The sequence below is a fragment of the Aulonocara stuartgranti genome (genome assembly GCF_965226115.1).
Source record: "Aulonocara stuartgranti genome assembly, chromosome: 8".
Classification (NCBI taxonomy): domain Eukaryota; kingdom Metazoa; phylum Chordata; class Actinopteri; order Cichliformes; family Cichlidae; genus Aulonocara; species Aulonocara stuartgranti.
Window position 1 is genome coordinate 29,437,858 of NC_138959.1, and position 21,528 is coordinate 29,459,385.

The window sequence follows — 21,528 nt, forward strand, 5'->3', positions numbered from 1 at the left end:
ACAGCAGAACACCCCTTTTGACTTGGTCTTCACTTATGGTGTTACCATTGACCATTTGCATATAAATGAAGTTGTTTTCAGTGATCAGTCTCTTTTATTAATTATTTTACCAAGAGTCATTCTCTCAGTTCTTCCCTTTTTGTTTTTGATGTGTGTGTGTGTGTGTGTGTGTGTGTGTGTGTGTGTGTGTGTGTGTGTGTGTGTGTGTGTGTGTGTGTGTGTGCTCACCTTAATACGACCCAGTTCAAACTGGAAGACATTAGGACTTGTGGCCTTTGCAAAGACTGCAGGGAACAGCTTAGTACTGGGTTCCACCTGTGCATGGGAAAAGTTTCTAAAATTACCTATAAATGCTGAGGTGATCTGTCAAAGTCCATAACTGCTGCACTCTGAAATTTTGAGACACAGTGTGCAGTCAGAGTGTCAGATTTAGTGTTGTTGTGCTGGTAATACTGACTGTGCAGTATGAGACATGCCTGAGACACACAAAGTAGATTTGTACCTACAGTTGTGGTCAGAAGTTTGCATACATTCATCATAGGAATGTCATGGTCTCTTTCAAACATTTGCTTTGGTGTCTCACTATGGGGAATGCTCTCGCGGGATTGTCCTCAGAAGCCTCTATGTCATCAGGGAGGTCCCGCCCTCCTCCCTATAAAAGGATGTGACGCAGTGTCATTCAAATTCCTCTTCTAACTTCTTAGAAGCCCCATCTCTCCTGACTGCTAACGTGAGTGCTAGCTTAACAGTCTATTCAAGCAAGCTAACAGCTTGGTCACCGGGCGCTAGCATGACTCACGTTTTTAGTTTGCCTACTTTTCACCATAAAGCCAAGTTGGAGAGTGTGTTAGCTTCCACCACGCCCCACACGAGGGGTCATGCTTGAAAGACCACAGCACAGATTTCCACTGGTCTAATGTCCATTCCTTGTGTTTCTTGGCCCATACAAATCTCTTCTGCTTGTTGCTTTTCCTTAGTCGTGGTTTCTTAGCAGCTATTTGACCATAAAGGCCTGATTCACACACTCTGAACAGTTGATGTAGAGATGTGTCTGCTACTGGAACTCTGTGTGGCATCTATCTGGGCTCTAATCTGAGGTTAACTTGTGATTTCTGAGGCTGGTGACTCAGATGAATTTATCCTCAGTAGCAGAGGTGACTCTTGGGCTTCCTTTCCTGGGGGTCATCCAGCTGCCATGCAGACATTTAAAAATCCCTCATTGCCGAGTTCCTCTGGAATTGCAGAACCCACTGGCCTAGGAAGCACATCCTGCCTGCTGTTCAGACCACAAGAAGAAGCTGACCACCTAACATCCCCCATGGATGAGCTGGACCAGCACATGCTCTGTGTTCCCTTCAGGACCCAGTTCCAGAGCCCATTTGAAGAAGTGTCTTCTGCCTGGGACCCGATTTTAGATCACGCAGTGCACATTCCAATAAGAGACGACAAGATGCTTTTCAGCTGAGTCAAGGGTCACAGTCTCACTAGCACACACAGTTTATTAAAAACTCATCAAGTGCATCCAGGGCACAGGAAAAGTTTGTGAAAAACACAGAAAACATGTTGAAAACATATTGCCCTCACACACAAACACCACTGGGGTCCATTTCCTTGTGGTACCCAGCCCCATGAATGCTGGGCAAAAACAGGCCAGGGTTGCAGAACCTGTTTCTGCCACAAGAGGAAGCCAAAGCGCCCTCCACTGTGGGCTGCCTGGCTTTGAGCCCTCTCTCAGCAAGACCAGAAGGGTGGCAAGCTCTCCCTACACCAGAGTGGGTTGTGAGGACATTAGAGCAAGGGTACTGCTTGCAATTTGCAACCACCCTTCCCAGATTTTCCAGAGTGATTTTCTCTCTTGTAAAAGGCGAATCATCCAGAATTTTGAAAAAATAAATATTTACGTTGTGAGAAATATCTCAGGAGCAGAGCTGATGCAGCTTTTACTCAAAGAATTTTCTTGTTCCCAAGAAGGGTGGAGGACTGCGTCCGACTGGACTTAAGGGCACTAAAGCCGCATCTCAGGTCGTACAAATTCAGGATGCTGACAAATCCCACTCTAGTGTGCCCAGGAAATTGCTTTACATCAACAGACCCTTAAAATACCATATTTTGACATTCACATTTGCCCGCCTCACAGGAAATTCCTTTCCTTTTACTCTCACCCAGAGCCATTTCAACCTGCATCACCCGCTAGTCTGCCATTTTATGAAAGGGCCACGAACGCCCGTGTCTGAACCTCCCTACGTACGAGCTCCTGGTCCTGGCAGCAGTTTCACAGCCACCATTTAAGTTTCCCCACAGTGGGATTTATCAGAGAATAGTGGTTACGGTATAGAGTAACCTCAAGTTTTTAAAATGTTCTTCTTTCATTGTAAAATGACTATACAGCATACGTGTTTAATGACTTCAAAAAAACAAAAGGACTGGATGCACATGTTTGTGTGTATATATATAAATATATATATATATATATATATATGCCTTCTGGATAAAGGTTTTGTGGTCAGACAAGACAAAGATTGAGCTATTTGACCAAAAGCAGAGGAGTAAGATGAAGTGGAGTGGGGCTTTTACACCAAAGAAAACTGTACTAGCTGTCAAATCTGATTGTGATAGCATCATGCTTTAATGTAGTTCCGCTGACTGTGGCATTACTACAATGAACAAAGAGGATGGAACAATTAAGCTAGAGCCGGGGTCCCCAACCCCAGGACTCAAGTCCAAATCCAGACCCCAAGGGAGTTTTGCCTGGACCGCAAAGCATTTAATCCTTTACTATGTAGTTAGGTAATTTACTCCTGCCGGCTGCGTGGCTGACTTTTGAACAGGTGTGAGAGGCAGCTATGTGGGTCAGCAAAATTCTGGTCCACACTCCAAGCCAGCTGGTGGCGGTATTGCACCACCAACCACCAAAAAAAAAAACAAAGAAGAAAAAACTGCAGGTCCTCAACACAGATTGCTAAATTACAACCCTGGGAGATAGTGCTTGCTGATAGTACAATGGTGACTTTGTGGTGCAGAGTGAGTAAAAAAAGAATGGCTTTGTCAAAAATGCATAAAGTCCACGAAAATCGGACATTAAAAGATAAATGGACAGGCTTCGCTCACAACTGACTAATGAACATTTGCATGCATGCTTAAGAATTGAACTGAGCCCATTTCAACCAAAGTTTAAAATGCTAGCTGCAAATGTCCCTGCAAGTTCCTCCTACTGAAGTGAGAGCCAGCACTGTTCTGGAATATGTTCTAAGTTACGTTGTGTTGGGTTTGTCAAACATATTTTCTGCGCCGTTTAAAGCACTTGTTGGTTTATGTGCAATACATGTTGTGTAGATTATTGCATAATTTCATTGTTAAACAGTTTTTTGTTTAACATTCGTACTTTAACTGGATTGCATTTTTCTGTTCAGCAGATGATTTAATAAGCGTACGAATTATTGATCAGTAGTTACAAATCTATATTGTTAGTTAAATATTAAAGAAAATATTTTTGTCGTTTCATTTAAAAGGTTCGGACCCCAGATTGATTGGATGACGGAGGTAGTGGACCTCTTGCTATTTTAGTTGGAGACCCCTGAGCTAGAGGATGGTCCCCAAATTCTGGACCTCAAATGAAAAGCGAGATGGTTGAAATTTGGGCACAACTGGGTGTTACAAATATCCAGAACATCCAGAATTATGGCAGAAGCGAACTGGTAGCTAACGAATATGTATGGTTGAGGTGTAACTTGCTAATTGACATTCAACCAAATATTAGTGGATCTTATATCTTTTCACTAAAAATCCAAAATAAATTCGAACTTCAATCTATTCAGTCATTCCACAATTCAAAGAAATCAACACAAGCCTAAAATTGCCATCACAGTATTTCCCACAATGACTCTCTGTTAACTTGTGACCACAACTGTAGTTGCTAGCAGTACTACAGTACTGCTACCTGCATTTTGTTGGAAGTGTGATAGCAATTTCTGCCAAACTGTTGATTTAAGTTTTAATTTAAAGCTAAGATTATTTCTTAGCTACATTCCATTCAGTTTTCTTTTAGACCTTTATTTGAATTCAGTGAGGTTTTTTTTTTTTTTACTTTGCCTCAGTACACCACCACACTGGATTTTAAAACAAACAATTAAGATGTGATCAAAGTGTAAAATTTTAGCTTTAATTCAGTGGGTTTCAAATTCCCTGAGTAGTGAATTACAGCCATTTTTTATAGTGTCCCATTATCAGGGGCTCAAAAGTAATTGGATATGAAATATCAGGATTGATTTTAATACTTGGATTAAAATCTTTTGTCAGTGACTGTCTTAAGTCTAGAATCCAAGAAATCCCACAAGATGCTTTGCAGGAATGTTACTACACCCACCTTCAGCTTCCAGCAAAGGCTAACCTGGAAATCCTGTCAACTGAAAGCAGCAGTCCACAAACTGCTGGAAATAATTTTACAATTTCTTGACTCTTGTGGTGTTGCTGTGCTGAGAAGTGCATTCCTTCTTTTTAAGACTCTGATTATTTGCATGCAAAGTTTATATAATTCTTGACAGGTTAAGTTGGTTGTGCACATTAATTATTGCTTCCTTCACTTGCGTCATATTTCTTTGTACATCACATTGCTTGAAATCAACTCCAACAATTAATGCTACACTTCAGTCACATCTTCACTGTTTTATACACTGTGGTGTACAGAGGCAACATTACAGAAACTGGTTAAATGTCTAATAACTTAGAGATCCATATATGTATTTTTTTGATGAGTCAGTGGATGCCTGGTTCATTAGTAGGCGAGGAAAGGTGGAGGACAACATAGTGTGTTTGTAGATGGAGACATGGTTTTATCAGAACTGGTTCAAAAAACAAAAAAGCACCTATTTTCTTGCAGAATAAAAAAATAAAATGATGTACAAAAATGAAAACCTGGAATCAAAGCATACATATTTACCTGGTAGTATGTGCTGAGTTCTTTGCCATTGGCTGTGAATGTCAGCAGACCGTTTGTAGTGTCAACCAGGCAGCCAATCTCTAAGCCGTTGTTCCTCCCCTGAGTGGGGCTGCTGCTTTCTCCACCCCACACCATGTAACAGTTGCTGCGTTTTATGCTGCAGGACACAAGTGGAAAGTAATGTAGAGTTAGGTCCATAATTTTCTGTTGTGCCTCTGTACATCACAACAGTGGATTTTAAGTCAAACAACCAATATGTGACTGAAGTGCAGATATTCAGCTTTAATTCGAGGGGTTTTATAGAATTTTTGCATGAACGTCTTAAGATCTTTAATTATTTTTATACGTAGTCTCTATTTTCAAATTATTTGAAAATTGAATTGGCCAGTTCCTTTGTTTTTCAGACTAAATGGTAAATGGACTGGTTCCTATGTACCACTTTTCTACTGCATTCTAGCTAAGACACACACGCGCACACACACACACACTCATATTCAGAACAATGCATTCGAGAGCAACATGGGCTTAGCATCCTGCCCCGTTCTTTAACTGCATCCTGTATCTTCTGGATGAGGTAGTTTGCATGTGTTTATGTGTTTATCTGGATCTGTGCATTTCTCGATGTTTAAGTATTTTAGTGAATGAATCAGTTTGTGTCTGTAAGCCTTTACAGGAGTGTGTGGTGGCTGCAATAAAGAAAAGTGAGTTTTCCTAAGATTGCCCGGTACATTAATGGAAAATGTTGTGCTGCTCTAAACAAGATGTTATGATGGTGTAGATGTGCGTTATGAATGTCAATAATAATTCAGTGTCCAACATAACAGTCCCAAAAGGCTTAAAATCCAGGCTTCCCCGGTGTATTGTAGCACAGATTAATTGCTGACTTTAATTTTGAATATAAGCTCCAAAGAGATGGCAGTACAAGTGAGAAAGGTCATCATAGAGTTGAGGGGTGGGAAGTGCTGAAGTTCAAATACTTTGTTATTCTGCTTAAGAAGAATTTTCAGGTATCTCTATTTTACTTGACCATTTATTTTCTGACAACTTTTTACTGTAAACCCTACATTTTCACACAAATATCTGTACATTCTTTTCCTTAAATTTATAAAAAAGAAAAGGTGTATTGCTTTACATTGAAGACATTTGAAGGGAGTTTTTAGTTCCCTGCACTGCCGGCTTCAAACGTCAGACCAATTTCAGCCTAAATGGAGGGAACAGTAACACACTGATGTATCCGTCACCAGGGCTGATCCCATACAAAGAGATGAAAGAAGCAAAAACATATAATTTGTGCATTATTTATAGCTCTGTGGTTATAATTGAGCCAGAGCCATCTGGAACTGCGTTTTTGGTGCAGATGTCCTTAAGTTTTAGTCGCAGTACTTCAGCATCTAGTAAGCCCTAAGGAAGAGTGAGCATAAGATAAGATAAGATAAGATAAGATAAGATAGAACTTTATTAATCCCTCGGGTGGGTTCCTCTGGGAAATTCGACTTCCAAAAAGCACAGCAACAACCGAAGTTACAATTACAGAATTGTTATATATATATATATATATATATATATATATATACACACACACACACACACATATATAAATACAGAGACAAATATAAACAAAATATACAAAGGGGATAAATAGAATAAATAGGAATAAAAATAAAAATACAAGTGAATTGCACATTTCAAGTATTGAGTCTATTGCACCGTTGACTATTTACAAAAAGTATTGCACAAGGTATTGTACAGTGAGGTGAAGAGGCACTACAGCTTAGTTGTTCCCCCCTCCTTTGTCCTCCTGTTTCCCCTCCCTCTCCCCTCCAGAGAGGAGTTAAACAGTCTGATGGCGTGTGGGACAAAGGAGTTTTTAAGTCTGTTAGTTCTTGTCTTTGGGAGAAGCAACCTGTCACTGAACAGACTCTTCTGATTGTTTATGGCCGTGTGCAGAGGATGCCCAGCATTGTTCATAATGTCCAGCAGTTTCTTTAATGTCCTTTTCTCTGCCACTGTCACCAGAGTGTCCAGCTTCATGCCGACCACAGGGAGCAATGGATAAAGGGAGCAATGGATTTTTTTTTTCAAATGCAGGGTTTCTAGAACGTTTCCAATCCACAAACATCATTGCAAAAACTGTGTGCATGCAGTTGGTCATATCGTGTGCTGGTGTTTTTCCCAACGACACTAAAGAGTGCAAGGTAATCTAAGGAGCTTGGAGAGAAAGTGACTGGAACTCATGAAGATGTTTAAACTCTCATCCAAGAGGCTTCTTCAAGTTCTTAAACCAAATGGTGGAGAGTCCGAGGTCTTTAACCCTTAATGAGGGTTGTCCCTTAAGAGGGTCGTTAATCATGTGCTTCATCACATTAGCCAGGGTTGAAAAAGGGAGTGGGTCTACCACTGTGAGACCGTGCATCACCCTACGATTTGACCTATTAGGCCACCTAACACAAAATGTGAGTGGTGTTCAGGGAAGGAATCTGCATTGTAGGTGGCTGACAGTTCGTGTTCTAAGCCACCACCTCTGTTCATGATGTCTATTTACAGTGGACATGTATCACGTCTTTCAAATCATCTGTCTTCTCAGTCCAAACTGTGAACACTGGCATCCTCGAAAGAGTGACCTTTGATCTTTAGGTGCAAATGTAGAGCTGGACTAGGGCTGTGCAATATGACCAAAATCTCATATCCCGATATAAGACATCTATCGTCCGATAACGATATAAATCACAAAAATTTAACATTTTCTGCAAATTCTATCTCACCTGTTGTACTTCAGCTTGGTGATGCACAATATCACAAACAAGAGGCAACGGGCAGAAATATGACATCAAAGCCAAAGTTCCAGAAGCTGCAGTTCCTCTAGAGGCCACTTGAGGCTGGCTCCAAAAGCAAATCAATCCCCACAGACTCCCATGTTAAAATGTCCATTTAAAAAGCTTTTTCATAGCATTGCTTATATCCTACTGTATGGGAGGTTTCCCAGTTCATAACATGTTTTAACAGTCATCTATGGTGTGGCTGTGACTGAGAAAATGAAGGACACAGGACACCCACTGGCTAATGACAAGTCATTCATGAGCCCACCATTCGCTGTCAGATCCACCCTTTATCATGACATCTAGTGTAGCTACAGCCAACCTTGCATAAAGTCTATGATAAAACATAAACAAGCTGATAAACAGGTGAAACATTCTTACACTCACGCAAAATCCTGCAGCTCTGTTGCAACATGCCACTCAGCCCAGAAACCTATCCATACACTTCCACAAGAGACTTGACTAACCTCTCATGAACTTTGCCCTTTTCATCTCCCAGGGTAACCGTGACAGTCCGGACCTTGTGCAGCTCAAAGCACGGGTCGTACTGATGGAAGTCAGAAGTCACCCAGCCTACCCAAACACTGCTGGGCTCCTGACCTGGGAAGATCCGCACTGAATAGTAGTACTGCAGAAAGAGCAAGAGGTGCAATCACATGTAAACCAATACAGGAGTTAAAGCACACTGAGCATTTTGAACCAGGTTCAGCAAAAAACATTCATCTCCTATAAATCAAGCCACACTTGCTCACTGGATTTATGAGCTACGCATCATGACAGTTGTCTTACAGTGGAGGCTTGCATGAGGAAATCAGAGCTAACTCTGTCATCAGCCATCACCTCCTCCGATACACGAGCAGATGAGGGACAGCTGTTGTCTGGCTTGTTTCTCTTCAGCGTCAACCTGGTAGATTGGATTAAGAAATAAACACCATGAAAGAGAGGAAAGAGATTGCTAGAGTTCAAAACCTTGGATAAATATCACAAGAGGAACATTTAACAATCTGAAGCCTCATTAATGTGATGTTAATGAGTCAAGGGTTTGTTGAGAGGATGGAGGGATTACCGCTGTTTGAGCTTGGAGGGCTTCTCCTGGTTATAATCTTTGTGGTTGTTGAATTCATCTCTGTCGGGTCCATTGGGACCATTATGACTGTGAGATGACTTCATCAGGACCTCAAAATCTGACACATTTTCAAAGTCCTCCAACTCCTGCAGAAACACACAACTGAATGCACAACACCACTGCAACAGGAAGTAATCAAAGAAGTCCTGACATAAATCTGTTAAACTCTGTTTTAGGTCACTCTGTATAATATCACCCAGACCTTTTAGTCACGGTTTGTTCAGTGGATTCATGAGACTTTGTAAAAAAAACTAAGAAAATTGTTAAAAAATGTTGTGAAGGAGTTGAACATGATTTTGTTCAACGAATGTAGTTAGATATCAGTCTCCATGTTTCACAGCAGCTTTAACAGAATCACTACGACTACTATAACATTATTAATTATAAATTATTTCAACGTCACAAGCTAGAAAACTGTGAGAGAAGCCAGGTGTCAGATATCAAGTTAACAGTGTTGTAAAATGCCACCTAAATCCAGAGCAGAGACAGAATCAGACGACGAATATGGGACTCTTATGACTTGGTGTTGCTACAACAGCAACAGGAAAACTTTAAAAGCTTTGTCAGAGTCATTATGGATTCAATAAACTCCAGAACAGAGGCAATAAAAAGTGAGTTATACAAGATCTAAACAGGCCTTCAGTTTACACATAAAGACGTGGATCACATAAAATCTGAAACTGAAAAATTGAACTCTAACATTCAACGTGTGTGACATTCTGTTGGCTGTCACTAACAAGATGGCGTAACAACCTAGTAACTGAGCGTATTGTGGAGTCACTGGGGGAGACCTGAACAGAGGAGAAAGTGAAGAAAATTCTTTCAGAAAAGCTACAACTGGAAATAAACACACCAAGCCCCACACTTCTGCACATTGTTTGTAACAGGAGGCGATTTGAGTTACTGCTGCAGCTCAACGCGGATGATCATTCTCTTCAGACCTCTAACAAGGCATTTTTGCCCAGAGAACTCCAGCTCCTGCATTTGCATTTATGCATTTTTGATTGCATTTATGTGAGTTTTACAAAAAGTATCTGTTACCCTCTTTGGTGAGAAGAGGCTGCCGTTTGGTGGGCACCTGGTTTCGGCACATTCTATGGGCATGCTAAGTCTGTAGAAGGTAATGTCAGTGTAGCTGTTCTGTGAGCCGAAGGACTTCTGAGTGACCTTCAGGCATGGACACGACTCTATTGTCTCGTCTATCCTCGTCACCTGAAAAAGAAACACAAACATATGTTTTATTCAGCCCAGCTTATTTTTTGGTTATTTATTCAACACGTTTGTTAAATATTGAGAATGTGTTGAAATGTATCCACGGTCCTGTCCTCACCTCGATGTGTTGGTGGTGGAGGGGTACTGGTACAAACTGAGGGAGCCTCTTGCTAAGCCACATGGTGACATCCCGGTTCATGTTAACAGCAAAAGGCTCATAGCCTTCTTGTAGGCCACAAATGGTGAAGTACTTTAAAGTGCTGACATCTTTACCAAAGTTCATTCTCCCAGCCTGACACACACCCAGACTGCAAACTGGTATAAAACCTGTGACAGACAAAAACAGTCAAATCCTATAAAACATATATTAATTATGTATCTTAAAATCTGCGCACTAGATAATCTGCTTCTTTCACATCTAAATGCTATCATAGTCAGTGCTCCTTAATCACCAAAATTATGTTTTGTTTTTGCCTCTCTGGCCAAGAAATACGCCCAACAGGTTTATTTTCCCAAGCAGACCATTACGGCTTTTGCTGGTCCACTTGATTGTCATAGGTTATTTGATCTTTATTTTTTTTTTTACATTTTAAGTTATTACAATCAGAATGGACAGGACCGGAGGACAGAAAAGAGAAAGAAGAAGAGAAGAGATGTTGGGAAGTGAGTTATCATCAAAACTATTCTGACATATTTACCTTTGGGAGCCTTAAATCAAAGAAGACAATGCTAAGAAATGAATCTGGTAGACTTATCAGCTGCTGTCCAGATAACATTACTGAGCTTTAGGACTATTAATAAAACAGAGGTATAAATATCCTGTTTCTAAAAGTGGAGTTACTCTGACTTCCAAGAAGAAACCTGAAGCATTCAAAGTGTTTTTTGCCATCAGTCTTAAACTAAACTGCAGTTCAAAGGATATGCTGGTTAAGCGCCTCAGCATCAGCTTGTAAGATAGTAAATGATGACTGTGTTGTATAGAAGGAGATGCACTGTGCACTTCATTGATCTGTTTAAAACACTGGACACAGTGACAATTGCATAGACAGCCAAATAATAATTTGGCTTCGGCTTAAAAAAATGACAGACTCTGTGCTTCCTTAGGAAATGCCCATTTCCTGCTCCTTCCCTAATTTTGTACAGCCTCTGTATTGGTCTTCCACTTCAGCTGGTTGTATATGTGGACACCTGGATCCTTATATTCCTCCACCACATAAACATATTCTTCTAGGATAGACATTTGATATCTCTATACTGTCTTAAAATTGCTGTGAAGAGTTGGTATCTTACACTCTAATATAAACAGCTTCTTATTGAAAGATATCCTATATTTCATACAGTGTATCCAGATGTTGCACCTTTGTGATAAAAGCTTTGCTTTTCAATATATTTACTACTGACGAAATATATTTATATCTATCATCATTGGTTTAAAAATTAACTGGCAACAGTATGGTCAGTCATTTAGTTGTTGTTTTTTTCAAATGCCAAAGTTTGCTGGTTCCAACCTCTGTGTTAAAAGTTTTCTAAGTAACGACTGACATTTTAAGAGTTTCCTACAGAAATAGTCAGCTGTTAAAAAAATCATAGTTACAAACTTTGAAACATAGGAGAAACACATTTAATTAAATGTAAGAAACAGGCTAACAAAATTGACAGACTAATAATTGAGTAAATATGTTCTTTCATCAGTTATTTACCCAGAAGAACACTTGGGCCACCTGCTTTCCCTAGTTGGTATGTTTAGTAAGATTTACTCTTTGGTCTTGAAAATGAGCAGTGTCTCCTGTTTTTACAAATGCATGTGCTGTCCAGGACAGAGTACTGACCTTCACCGACTTCAAAGTCCTTGAAGGCCAGCTCTGATCCAGAATCATCCAGCAACACTTCTCCATTGAGTGTGAACATCATGGTGTGCTCATTCAGATCCACCATGCAGCCCACCACATCTCCTATCTGCCAGGCTCGGCCAAAGTGTTCATTCCCCTGGTGCCAGCGCTGCACCTAGAAAACACAGTACATGCAGGGGTGCGTGCACACACATGCAGTTACAGGGATGATCAGTGTGGAGATGTAGTGGTGTTATTACCAAGGCTTTTGTCTACCCATTAGAAAAAATATTGACTGTTTTTGCCATTTCTATGATGCTCATAGTATGAATCAAATTGTCTATACATCCATCCATTGTTTAGTGCTTATTAAGGTCACTGTGAAAGTGGTCTAAGTAACCAGGCCAGGCCACTCTCTCCTTGGCCAACACAAGATGTGTGCGGGTTCAACTCCTTCAAGTTGAACATGAAAGACCTGGACCAAAGATTGCTGATGTCATCACTGCACTGGCAGTCTACCCATCGGTTCCCCACTCTTCCCCTACCCACTCATGAATAAAAAGCTGAGATACTTCAAGCTTTTTCACCTGGAGCAATAATTTGTCTCCAACCTAAAGTGTCCAGTCAGTCCTTTTACAACTCAGGACCTGATCTCAGAATAACAAGTGTTAAAAGAGATTGTATTTTTTCATAACTATAAGTTGGATTAAGAACTAATCATAGGATGTAAAACTGACTCATTTATTAAAAATGTAGGTTATTGTAAAGAGGCTGATGTTTTTCATTTTTCTGTGTAAAGATAATGAACATTCACATTAGAAATAAAAAAAAATGCCTGAATGTAATAAATAAATGAGATTTGTGAAATGACTGCACCTTGAAGCCATCAAAGACAAATGCCTGATCATCAGAGCCCAGCTCCTGGTCTGGTAGACATCCTGGCCTGGCCCAGCCGACCCTCATCTCTCCAGCTGTTAGAACCTACATGATTAGGACCACGTTAATATCCAGTTTGGAAAGTGTTTTACAAATATAATAAAAGGCATATTTGTCTTATTTCTAGTCAAAATAATTTCATCACATTTAAAATAAGACAAAATCAGCTAAAGAGTAAGATATACTAACTATATTAATTTTCACTTGTTCCATTGGCAGATTTTTTTCACTTAATACAAGATATTGTTGCTTGAAATAAGAGGGAAAAAAATCTGCCAATGGAACAAGTGAAAATTTTCTAGTTTCAAGCTCCACAGTCTAAAAACAAGTTTATATATACACCCAGCACGCCCCTGCGGGCGGTTTATCCTTCAAGCTCGGGTCCTCTACCAGAGGCCTGGGAGCTTGAGGGTCCTGCGCAGTATCTTAGCTGTTCCCAGGACTGCGCTCTTCTGGACAGAGATCTCCGATGTTTTTCCCGGGATCTGCTGGAGCCACTCGCCTAGCTTGGGAGTCACCGCACCTAGTGCTCCGATTACCACGGGGACCACCGTTACCTTCACCCTCCACATCCTCTCGAGCTCTTCTCTGAGCCCTTGGTATTTCTCCAGCTTCTCGTGTTCCTTCTTCCTGATATTGCTGTCATTCGGAACCGCTACATCGATCACTACGGCCGTCTTCTTCTGTTTGTCTACCACCACTATGTCCGGTTGGTTAGCCACCACCATTTTGTCCGTCTGTATCTGGAAGTCCCACAGGATCTTAGCTCGGTCATTCTCCACCACCCTTGGGGGCATCTCCCATTTTGACCTCGGGACTTCCAGGTTATACTCGGCACAGATGTTCCTGTACACTATGCCGGCCACTTGGTTATGGCGTTCCATGTATGCCTTGCCTGCTAGCATCTTGCACCCTGCTGTTATGTGCTGGATAGTCTCTGGGGCATCTTTACACAGCCTGCACCTGGGGTCTTGCCTGGTGTGATAGACCCCAGCCTCTATGGATCTTGTACTCAGAGCTTGTTCTTGTGCTGCCATGATTAGTGCCTCTGTGCTGTCTTTCAGTCCAGCTTTGTCCAGCCACTGGTAGGATTTCTGGATATCAGCCACCTCCTCTATCTGCCGGTGGTACATACCGTGCAGGGGCCTGTCCTTCCATGATGGTTCCTCGTCTCCCTCCTCTTTCTTGGGTTTCTGCTGCCTGAGGTATTCACTGAGCACTCGGTCAGTTGGGGCCATCTTCCCAATGTATTCTTGGATGTTCCTTGTCTCATCCTGGACTGTGGTGCTGACACTCACCAGTCCCCGGCCCCCTTCCTTCCGCTTAGCGTACAGCCTCAGGGTGCTGGACTTGGGGTGAAACCCTCCATGCATGGTCAGGAGCTTTCTTGTCTTTATGTCAGTGGCTTCTATCTCCTCCTTTGGCCAGCTTATTACCCCAGCAGGGTACCTGATCACGGGCAGGGCGTATGTGTTGATGGCCCGGATCTTGTTCTTACCATTCAGCTGACTCCTCAGGACTTGCCTGACCCTCTGCAGGTACTTGGTGGTTGCAGCCTTTCTAGCGGCCTCTTCATGGTTCCCATTTGCCTGCGGGATCCCCAAGTACTTGTAACTGTCCTCTATGTCTGCAATGTTGCCTTCTGGTAGTTCAATCCCCTCAGTTCTGACTACCTTCCCTCTCTTTGTTACCATCCGACTACACTTCTCCAGTCCGAACGACATTCCAATGTCATTGCTGTATAGCCTGGTAGTGTGGATCAGTGAATCGATGTCTCGTTCACTCTTGGCATACAGCTTGATGTCATCCATGTACAGGAGGTGGCTGACAACTGCTCCGTTCCGTAGTCGGTATCCGTAGCCAGTCTTGTTAATGATCTCACTGAGGGGGTTCAGGCCTATGCAGAACAGCAGTGGGGACAGAGCATCTCCTTGGTAGATCCCGCACTTGATGGTAACTTGTGCTATGGGCTTGGAGTTGGCCTCTAGTGTTGTACGCCACATCCCCATTGAGTTCCTGATGAAGGCTCTTAGGGTCCCATTGATCTTGTACAATTCTAGGCATTCCAGTATCCAGCTGTGGGGCATTGAGTCATAGGCCTTCTTGTAATCAATCCAGGCAGTGCACAGGTTGGTCAGTCTGGTCTTGCAGTCTCGGCTGATTGTTCTGTCTACCAGTAGCTGGTGTTTTGCACCTCTGGTATTCTTGCCAATTCCTTTCTGTGTCCCACTCATGTATTGACCCATGTGCCTGTTCATCTTAGCCGATATGATGCCTGACAGGAGCTTCCATGTAGTACTGAGGCAGGTTATTGGTCGGTAGTTGGAGGGGACCGGTCCCTTCTTGGGGTCCTTGGGGATCAGGACCGTCCGGCCTTCAGTTAGCCATTCCGGGTGTCTCTCGTTAACTAGCAGCTGGTTCATTTGTGCTGCCAGACGCTCGTGGAGTGCAGTCAGCTTCTTTAGCCAGTAGGCGTGAACCATGTCGGGCCCTGGTGCTGTCCAACTCTTCATACTGGAGACCCTTTCTTGGATATCTGCCACTGTGATGGTTACTGGACCCTGTTCAGGGAGGTCGCTGTGGTCTGCCCTCAGATCCTCTAGCCACTGAGCATTGCCGTTATGGGTTGCATCCTTCTCCCATATGCTCTTCCAGTATTGCTCCGTCTCCAGCCTTGGTGGTGCTGCTCTCTTATTGTTCCCTTGCCACTGAGAGTACACCTTTGCTGGTTCTGTGGAGAACAACTGGTTTATTCTCCTGCCTTCTATCTCTCTGGTGTACCTCCTCAAGCGGCTGGCCAAGGCTGTGAGTCTTTGCTTGGCAGTTTCCAAGGCCTCAGGTATGGACAGCTTGCTGTATTTCTTAGGCACCTTATTTGTCGCACCTTTCTGCAACTCCGTTAGTTGGCTAACCTCCCTCCGTGCTACTTTGATCTTGCCCTCTAGCCTCCTTCTCCATGGAGGGTACTGCCCCTTGTCGCTGTTCAACTTGTAGCCAAGCATCTCACTGATCACTGTTGCCGTATTGTAGATCAGCTTGTTAGTGTCGGTAATCGTGGTTGTAGGTATTGCCCGTAGTGCTGCATTAACATCATCTAGCAGACCTTCTGAGGGTACTTCACGTAATCTTGGTAACCGGCTACGGGGGATCCAGGTTTCAAGCTTGGCCATGATCCTATTTTTCACCTCTCGCACTCAACGATCCTTCTCCTATCGCACTTGGGGCTATGTACCCAATCTCGGGTGGGGGTGATGATATCTCCCCCCTGACCTGGCGTCCTGACTCCTCCTTGCCGTAGCATTTGTGTTGTACCTCGTCAATCTCTAGCTGTGAGAGCAGTCCCTTCTTTCGAATGTTGGAACACTGAGCTACTAGTTGTTTCGCCGTCATTGTGGATGTTGGGTATCGAAGAATCCATAGGTCCCTCATCCTATTCATGTAGCCCCTTCCGCCGGGGTTACTTGCGTAGTAGCATTCCAACAACGCCCTGTTTTTGTCTCTTGCCCACCGATGCCTTCTTGTTCCAGTAGCCCACTTTTCGTCAGGGTGCCCTGGTTCCTCAACACCTGACGCGGACCTTGTTGATCCGGGCGACGTCCGAGCCGGCATGCCTTCATATTTATCTGTCTCGCTCATGTCTGCGGTAGGCTTGCTTAGCATAGGGGGTCTAGCCTTAGGACCCTTACTGGATACAGACGCCCCAGGCAGGAATCGAACTTGCGATCCTCTGTTCCAAAGGCTAACCACTACGCTATCCAGCTGCTATGTATATGTATGTATATGTATATGTATATATATGTATATATTTCAGACAATGTCTGAATGCAAGCCTGTTTATCTGAACATTACAGTTTCACCTTTTCACATTCACAAAATGTTTTATGCTTTTATACTTGCTCATGATTCACAGTCAAATCCATTTTACAATATTCGTATTGCAACGAACATAAAAACATTTAATTATGCTTAAATAGATCCAGTTTAAAGTTTTATGGGTCTAATGTTTAGAAAAAGCACCACTGCACTGCATGGGTTCCCCTTCGAGGCCTTCCCCAAACCGCAGCTCAATTCATGTCTAAGCCATCCACCTTTATCTACTAAAACACTGTCAAACCTAAAGTGAGGACGTGGGCCCAGCGAGTGAATCAAAATCATCATCATAAAAAACAAATCAGTGGCTGATTGTATAAGGGTGTAAAATTAAGTTGAGTAATTTGTTCAGAAAAATATTTCCCAAAGTAAGGATGTATTAGGAAGATGTTTCACAGAGAGCTTAATATTTGTATCAGACAATCTCTGATGTATTTCAGTGATGCTCATTAAGCGTTTTATCTCAGTCACAACTATTTTCTTGCTTCTTACCTCCAGCTCAAAGTACCACTTCCCAGTATTAACACAGTATGTTTTTTCTGCTCTGAAAATGCGGAACCTCTCAGCCGACACGTTACTCAGGCCCGATTCAGCTGCTGGATGGCAGGGAGGCATGGGAGGAATGAGAGGTAAAAACAGGTGGACTTGGTGAGCATCTTAACAATGCAATGACAAGGAAAAAATCTTACATCTTACATACTGTACTTCTGAATATTTAAGGTGTTTATTTTTCTCTCAAAAGTTATGGAAATGAAAAGAAAATACAATGAATGATGGTTTTTACTGAAGCAAACATGTTGTACCATGGTCTTGGTCAGGAGCTTCAAGATTGTATCCATATCCCAGGAGAGTCCTGACAGCCTCTCTCAGACTGTCTTTGTTGGACTTTTTGGTTCTCTCATCCAGAAGAGCGTAGGGGACCAGACGAGGGTTTCTACGGTTCTTTAGATCCTGACAAGAGACACAACAAGGTTACAAAATGGAAAAAACAACAACAAAAAACAAAGAATTAAAGAATTCATATAATAGAAGAAAGAATTAGCCTGTTAGAATTTACAGCTAAGAGGGGACACAGCAGCATTTCGTGCCACTGGGGTGGCCTTGAACAGAAACAAACTGCAGTTCCTCTAACTGCCATTGAGGGTTCCTCCACAATTTTGTCAATACATAGCACTGTTTTCTTTTAGAAAGTAATGCTGACAAACACGTTCACGTTATTACTTCTAGGCTGTAATTCAGTATTATCAGGTTGTTCAAAAACTCCCTGAAAAGTCTTTATTTGATCTAAAATGCTGCAGCAATTCTAATGATAGGAACTAGAAAGAGAGAGCATGTTTCTCCCATACTGACTTCTCTTCATTGGCTCCCTTTTAAACGGAATGTCAAATTTAAAATCACTGTCATCAAATACAAGGTCTTGAACTATCAGGCCCCATCTTATCTGAAAGGCCTCGTAGTACTTTATCACTCAATAGAGCACTTCACTCTCACACTGCTGGCTTGCTAAGTAGGAACTTTTGGTTGCTAGGGTAGGAGATGATTTTATAGGAGAGGGTAAGCCCTCTCCTATAAAATCATCTTAGTTACACTGAAATAGGTCTAGACTGTGGGGGATTCCCATGATGCACAGAGTGCATCGGAGTGTGAATGTGTGTGAATGTTGGTTAGTTTGCACTTGAGTTTAGCAGTGCTTGTATATGAGCGGGTGTGAATGGGTGAATGAGGCATGTTGTATACAGCGCTTTGAGTACTCCATGAGAGTAGAAAAGCGCTGTATAAGAATCGGTCCAATCAGTCCATTCTTCACACCTCTTTTCACTACCTGTGTGTTTATATAGCACATTGCATGTAATCATTAGTTACTATTAAACTCTGGCTCTCGTCCACAGTATGTGCTTGTCCTGTCTTCCAGTCGTAACCCACAGCCCACGACTGCTGTGACTGGCTTGGGGGTGCAGATTGGTTCTGACACAGGTTTCTTCATGTTAAAAGGGAGTTTTTCCTTACAATATAAAACAACTTGATCATTGTTGTCTGAAATGAATTAAATTGATTTCAAATGTTTAAACATTGTGAGTACCTGTTGTATGCCATAGGTCCAGCCCTGGCGGATGCGATCTCTTGCCCAAACATTGTGTGCATTCTCAGCTAGCTTGTCCACCATAGCTTCCTGGGTGGAGGTCAATTTGATGTGACTCAGATCCAGAGGAGCAGGTTTATAACCACTGGATAACTCATAGCTGCACAGATAGAGGTGAAGTACTGCATTGTTATACAGAGATCCTAAATACCCAGAATGTGCTGATGTCTGAGACCAGTCCATTTTCATCCAGTTCAACATGCCAGTGGGGGTTTCTGTTGCTCTAGTCATAAACACTCACCAGCCCTCTGAATCAACTTACTTTGTGGCAAGGTGCTTGACGTGTTATATAATGCGTTTTTATTTGAGTTACTTTTGCCTTCCTATCAGCCTGAAGCAGTTTGACCATCCTTCTCCAACATCACCTGCCGCTCACTGGATATTTTCTCTTTTTTGGACCATTCTCTTTAAATCGTAGAGATGTTAATGTGGAATAATCTCAGTAGATCAGCAGTTTCCGACAGTCTCTCAGGCACCAACAACCATGCCACATTCAAAGTCACTTCACCGTCACCTTTCTGATTGGTGTAAACTAATCTTGGCCATATCTGCATCCCAGAATTCATGCAATTGGATAATTAGATACAGTGGGGCAAAAAAGTATTTAGTCAGCCACCGATTGTGCAAGTTCCCCCACTTAAAATGATGACAGAGGTCAGTAATTTGCACCAGAGGTACACTTCAACTGTGAGAGACAGAATGTGAAAAAAAAATCCATGAATCCACATGGTAGGATTTGTAAAGAATTTATTCGTAAATCAGGGTGGAAAATAAGTATTTGGTCACCTCAAACAAGGAAAATCTCTGGCTCTCACAGACCTGTAACGTCTTCTGTAAGAAGCTTTTCTGTCCCCCACTCGTTACCTGTATGAATGGCACCTGTTTGAACTCATCATCTGTATAAAAGACACCTGTCCACAGCCTCAAACAGTCAGACTCCAAACTCCGCCATGGCCAAGACCAAAGAGCTTTCGAAGGACACCAGGAAAAGTATTGTAGACCTGCACCAGACTGGGAAGAGTGAATCTACAATAGGCAAGCAGCTTGGTGTGAAAAAATCAACTGTGGGAGCAATCATCAGAAAATGGAAGACATACAAGACCACTGATAATCTCCCTCGATCTGGGGCTCCACGCAAGATCTCATCCCGTGGGGTCAAAATGATCATGAGAACGGTGAGCAAAGATCCCAGAACCACACGGGGGGACCTGGTGAATGACCTGCAGAGAGCTGGGACCAAAGTAACAAAGGTCACCATCAGTAACACACTACAACGGCAGGGAATCAAATCCCGCAGTGCCAGACGTGTTCCGCTGCTGAAGCCAGTGCATGTCCAGGCCCGTCTGAAGTTTGCCAGAGAGCACATGGATGATACAGCAGAGGATTGGGAGAATGTCATGTGGTCAGATGAAACCAAAGTAGAACTTTTTGGTATAAACTCAACTCGTCGTGTTTGGAGGACGAAGAATACTGAGTTGCATCCCAAGAACACCATACCTACTGTGAAGCATGGGGGTGGAAACATCATGCTATGGGGCTGTTTTTCTGCCAAGGGGACAGGACGACTGATCCGTGTTAAGGACAGAATGAATGGGGCCATGTATCGTGAGATTTTGAGCCAAAACCTCCTTCCATCAGTGAGAACTTTGAAGATGAAACGAGGCTGGGTCTTCCAACATGACAATGATCCAAAACACACCGCCCGGGCAACAAAGGAGTGGCTCCGTAAGAAGCATTTGAAAGTCCTGGAGTGGCCTAGCCAGTCTCCAGACCTCAACCCCATAGAAAATCTATGGCGGGAGTTGAAAGTCCGTGTTGCTCGGCCACAGCCCCAAAACATCACTGCTCTCGAGAAGATCTGCATGGAGGAATGGGCCAAAATACCAGCTACTGTGTGTGCAAACCTGGTAAAGACCTATAGTAAACGTTTGACCTCTGTTATTGCCAACAAAGGTTATGTTACAAACTATTGAGTTGTATTTTTGTTATTGACCAAATACTTATTTTCCACCCTGATTTACCAATAAATTCTTTACAAATCCTACCATGTGGATTCATGGATTTTTTTTTCACATTCTGTCTCTCACAGTTGAAGTGTACCTCTGGTGCAAATTACTGACCTCTGTCATCATTTTAGGTGGGGGAACTTGCACAATCGGTGGCTGACTAAATACTTTTTTGTCCCACTGTATATCTGTCTTAACAAGCCATTGAACACATTTAACTTCCAAAGTGACTGGTGAATGTGTATATTCTTCTGTACCCAGCTGTTATATATGGAACTGACATTTTGTTTTAATGGTTTAATGGTCTTACGTTGATGAAAGTTTCATGTTCTTGACTTTCTCTACAGCGTGTTCATCTGCTAGGCCAACATGGCAACCCAGAGCCAGGAGAGTTCTGTAATGGGCAATAACACAATCACAAAGAAAAGTGTGAATGGGATGTGCAGATGCTTGTTATGAATTTCAACAATAACTGATGCTCCTGCAACGTCCAAAGAAAACTTACTAATATATATGATGAAATTTCAAATTTCACTGCACTGATACATTACTTGAGAGTTTCCAGAGACATCTGTAGATTGTAGCTTCGTTCCTGTTCAGGAAGCTTGGAGAACTCCACCAGACATGGGTGCTGCCGCTTATTATCATCCCGCACCT

The 21,528-nt window shown here is 42.5% G+C and overlaps 1 protein-coding gene across 7 annotated transcripts in view; it reads right to left on the minus strand.

Moving 5' to 3' along the window:
• The window catches only part of LOC309713587 (ryanodine receptor 2-like), a 304,174-nt gene that overhangs the window by 152,182 nt on the left and 130,464 nt on the right, over positions 1-21,528 (minus strand). For 6 of the 7 annotated variants that reach the window (XM_082545334.1, XM_082545338.1, XM_082545333.1 and 3 more), the window contains 14 exons: positions 21,423-21,526; positions 21,182-21,265; positions 18,806-18,965; positions 17,529-17,676; positions 17,218-17,321; positions 12,796-12,900; positions 11,920-12,094; positions 10,209-10,417; positions 9,920-10,090; positions 8,819-8,964; positions 8,542-8,656; positions 8,220-8,380; positions 4,937-5,093; positions 229-315 (listed from right to left, as the gene is read on the minus strand). In XM_082545334.1, coding sequence (XP_082401460.1) covers positions 229-315; positions 4,937-5,093; positions 8,220-8,380; positions 8,542-8,656; positions 8,819-8,964; positions 9,920-10,090; positions 10,209-10,417; positions 11,920-12,094; positions 12,796-12,900; positions 17,218-17,321; positions 17,529-17,676; positions 18,806-18,965; positions 21,182-21,265; positions 21,423-21,526 — 1,926 coding nt within the window. The remainder of the gene's footprint in view (positions 1-228; positions 316-4,936; positions 5,094-8,219; positions 8,381-8,541; positions 8,657-8,818; positions 8,965-9,919; positions 10,091-10,208; positions 10,418-11,919; positions 12,095-12,795; positions 12,901-17,217; positions 17,322-17,528; positions 17,677-18,805; positions 18,966-21,181; positions 21,266-21,422; positions 21,527-21,528) is intronic. The other variant, XM_082545335.1, reaches the window with a different exon arrangement.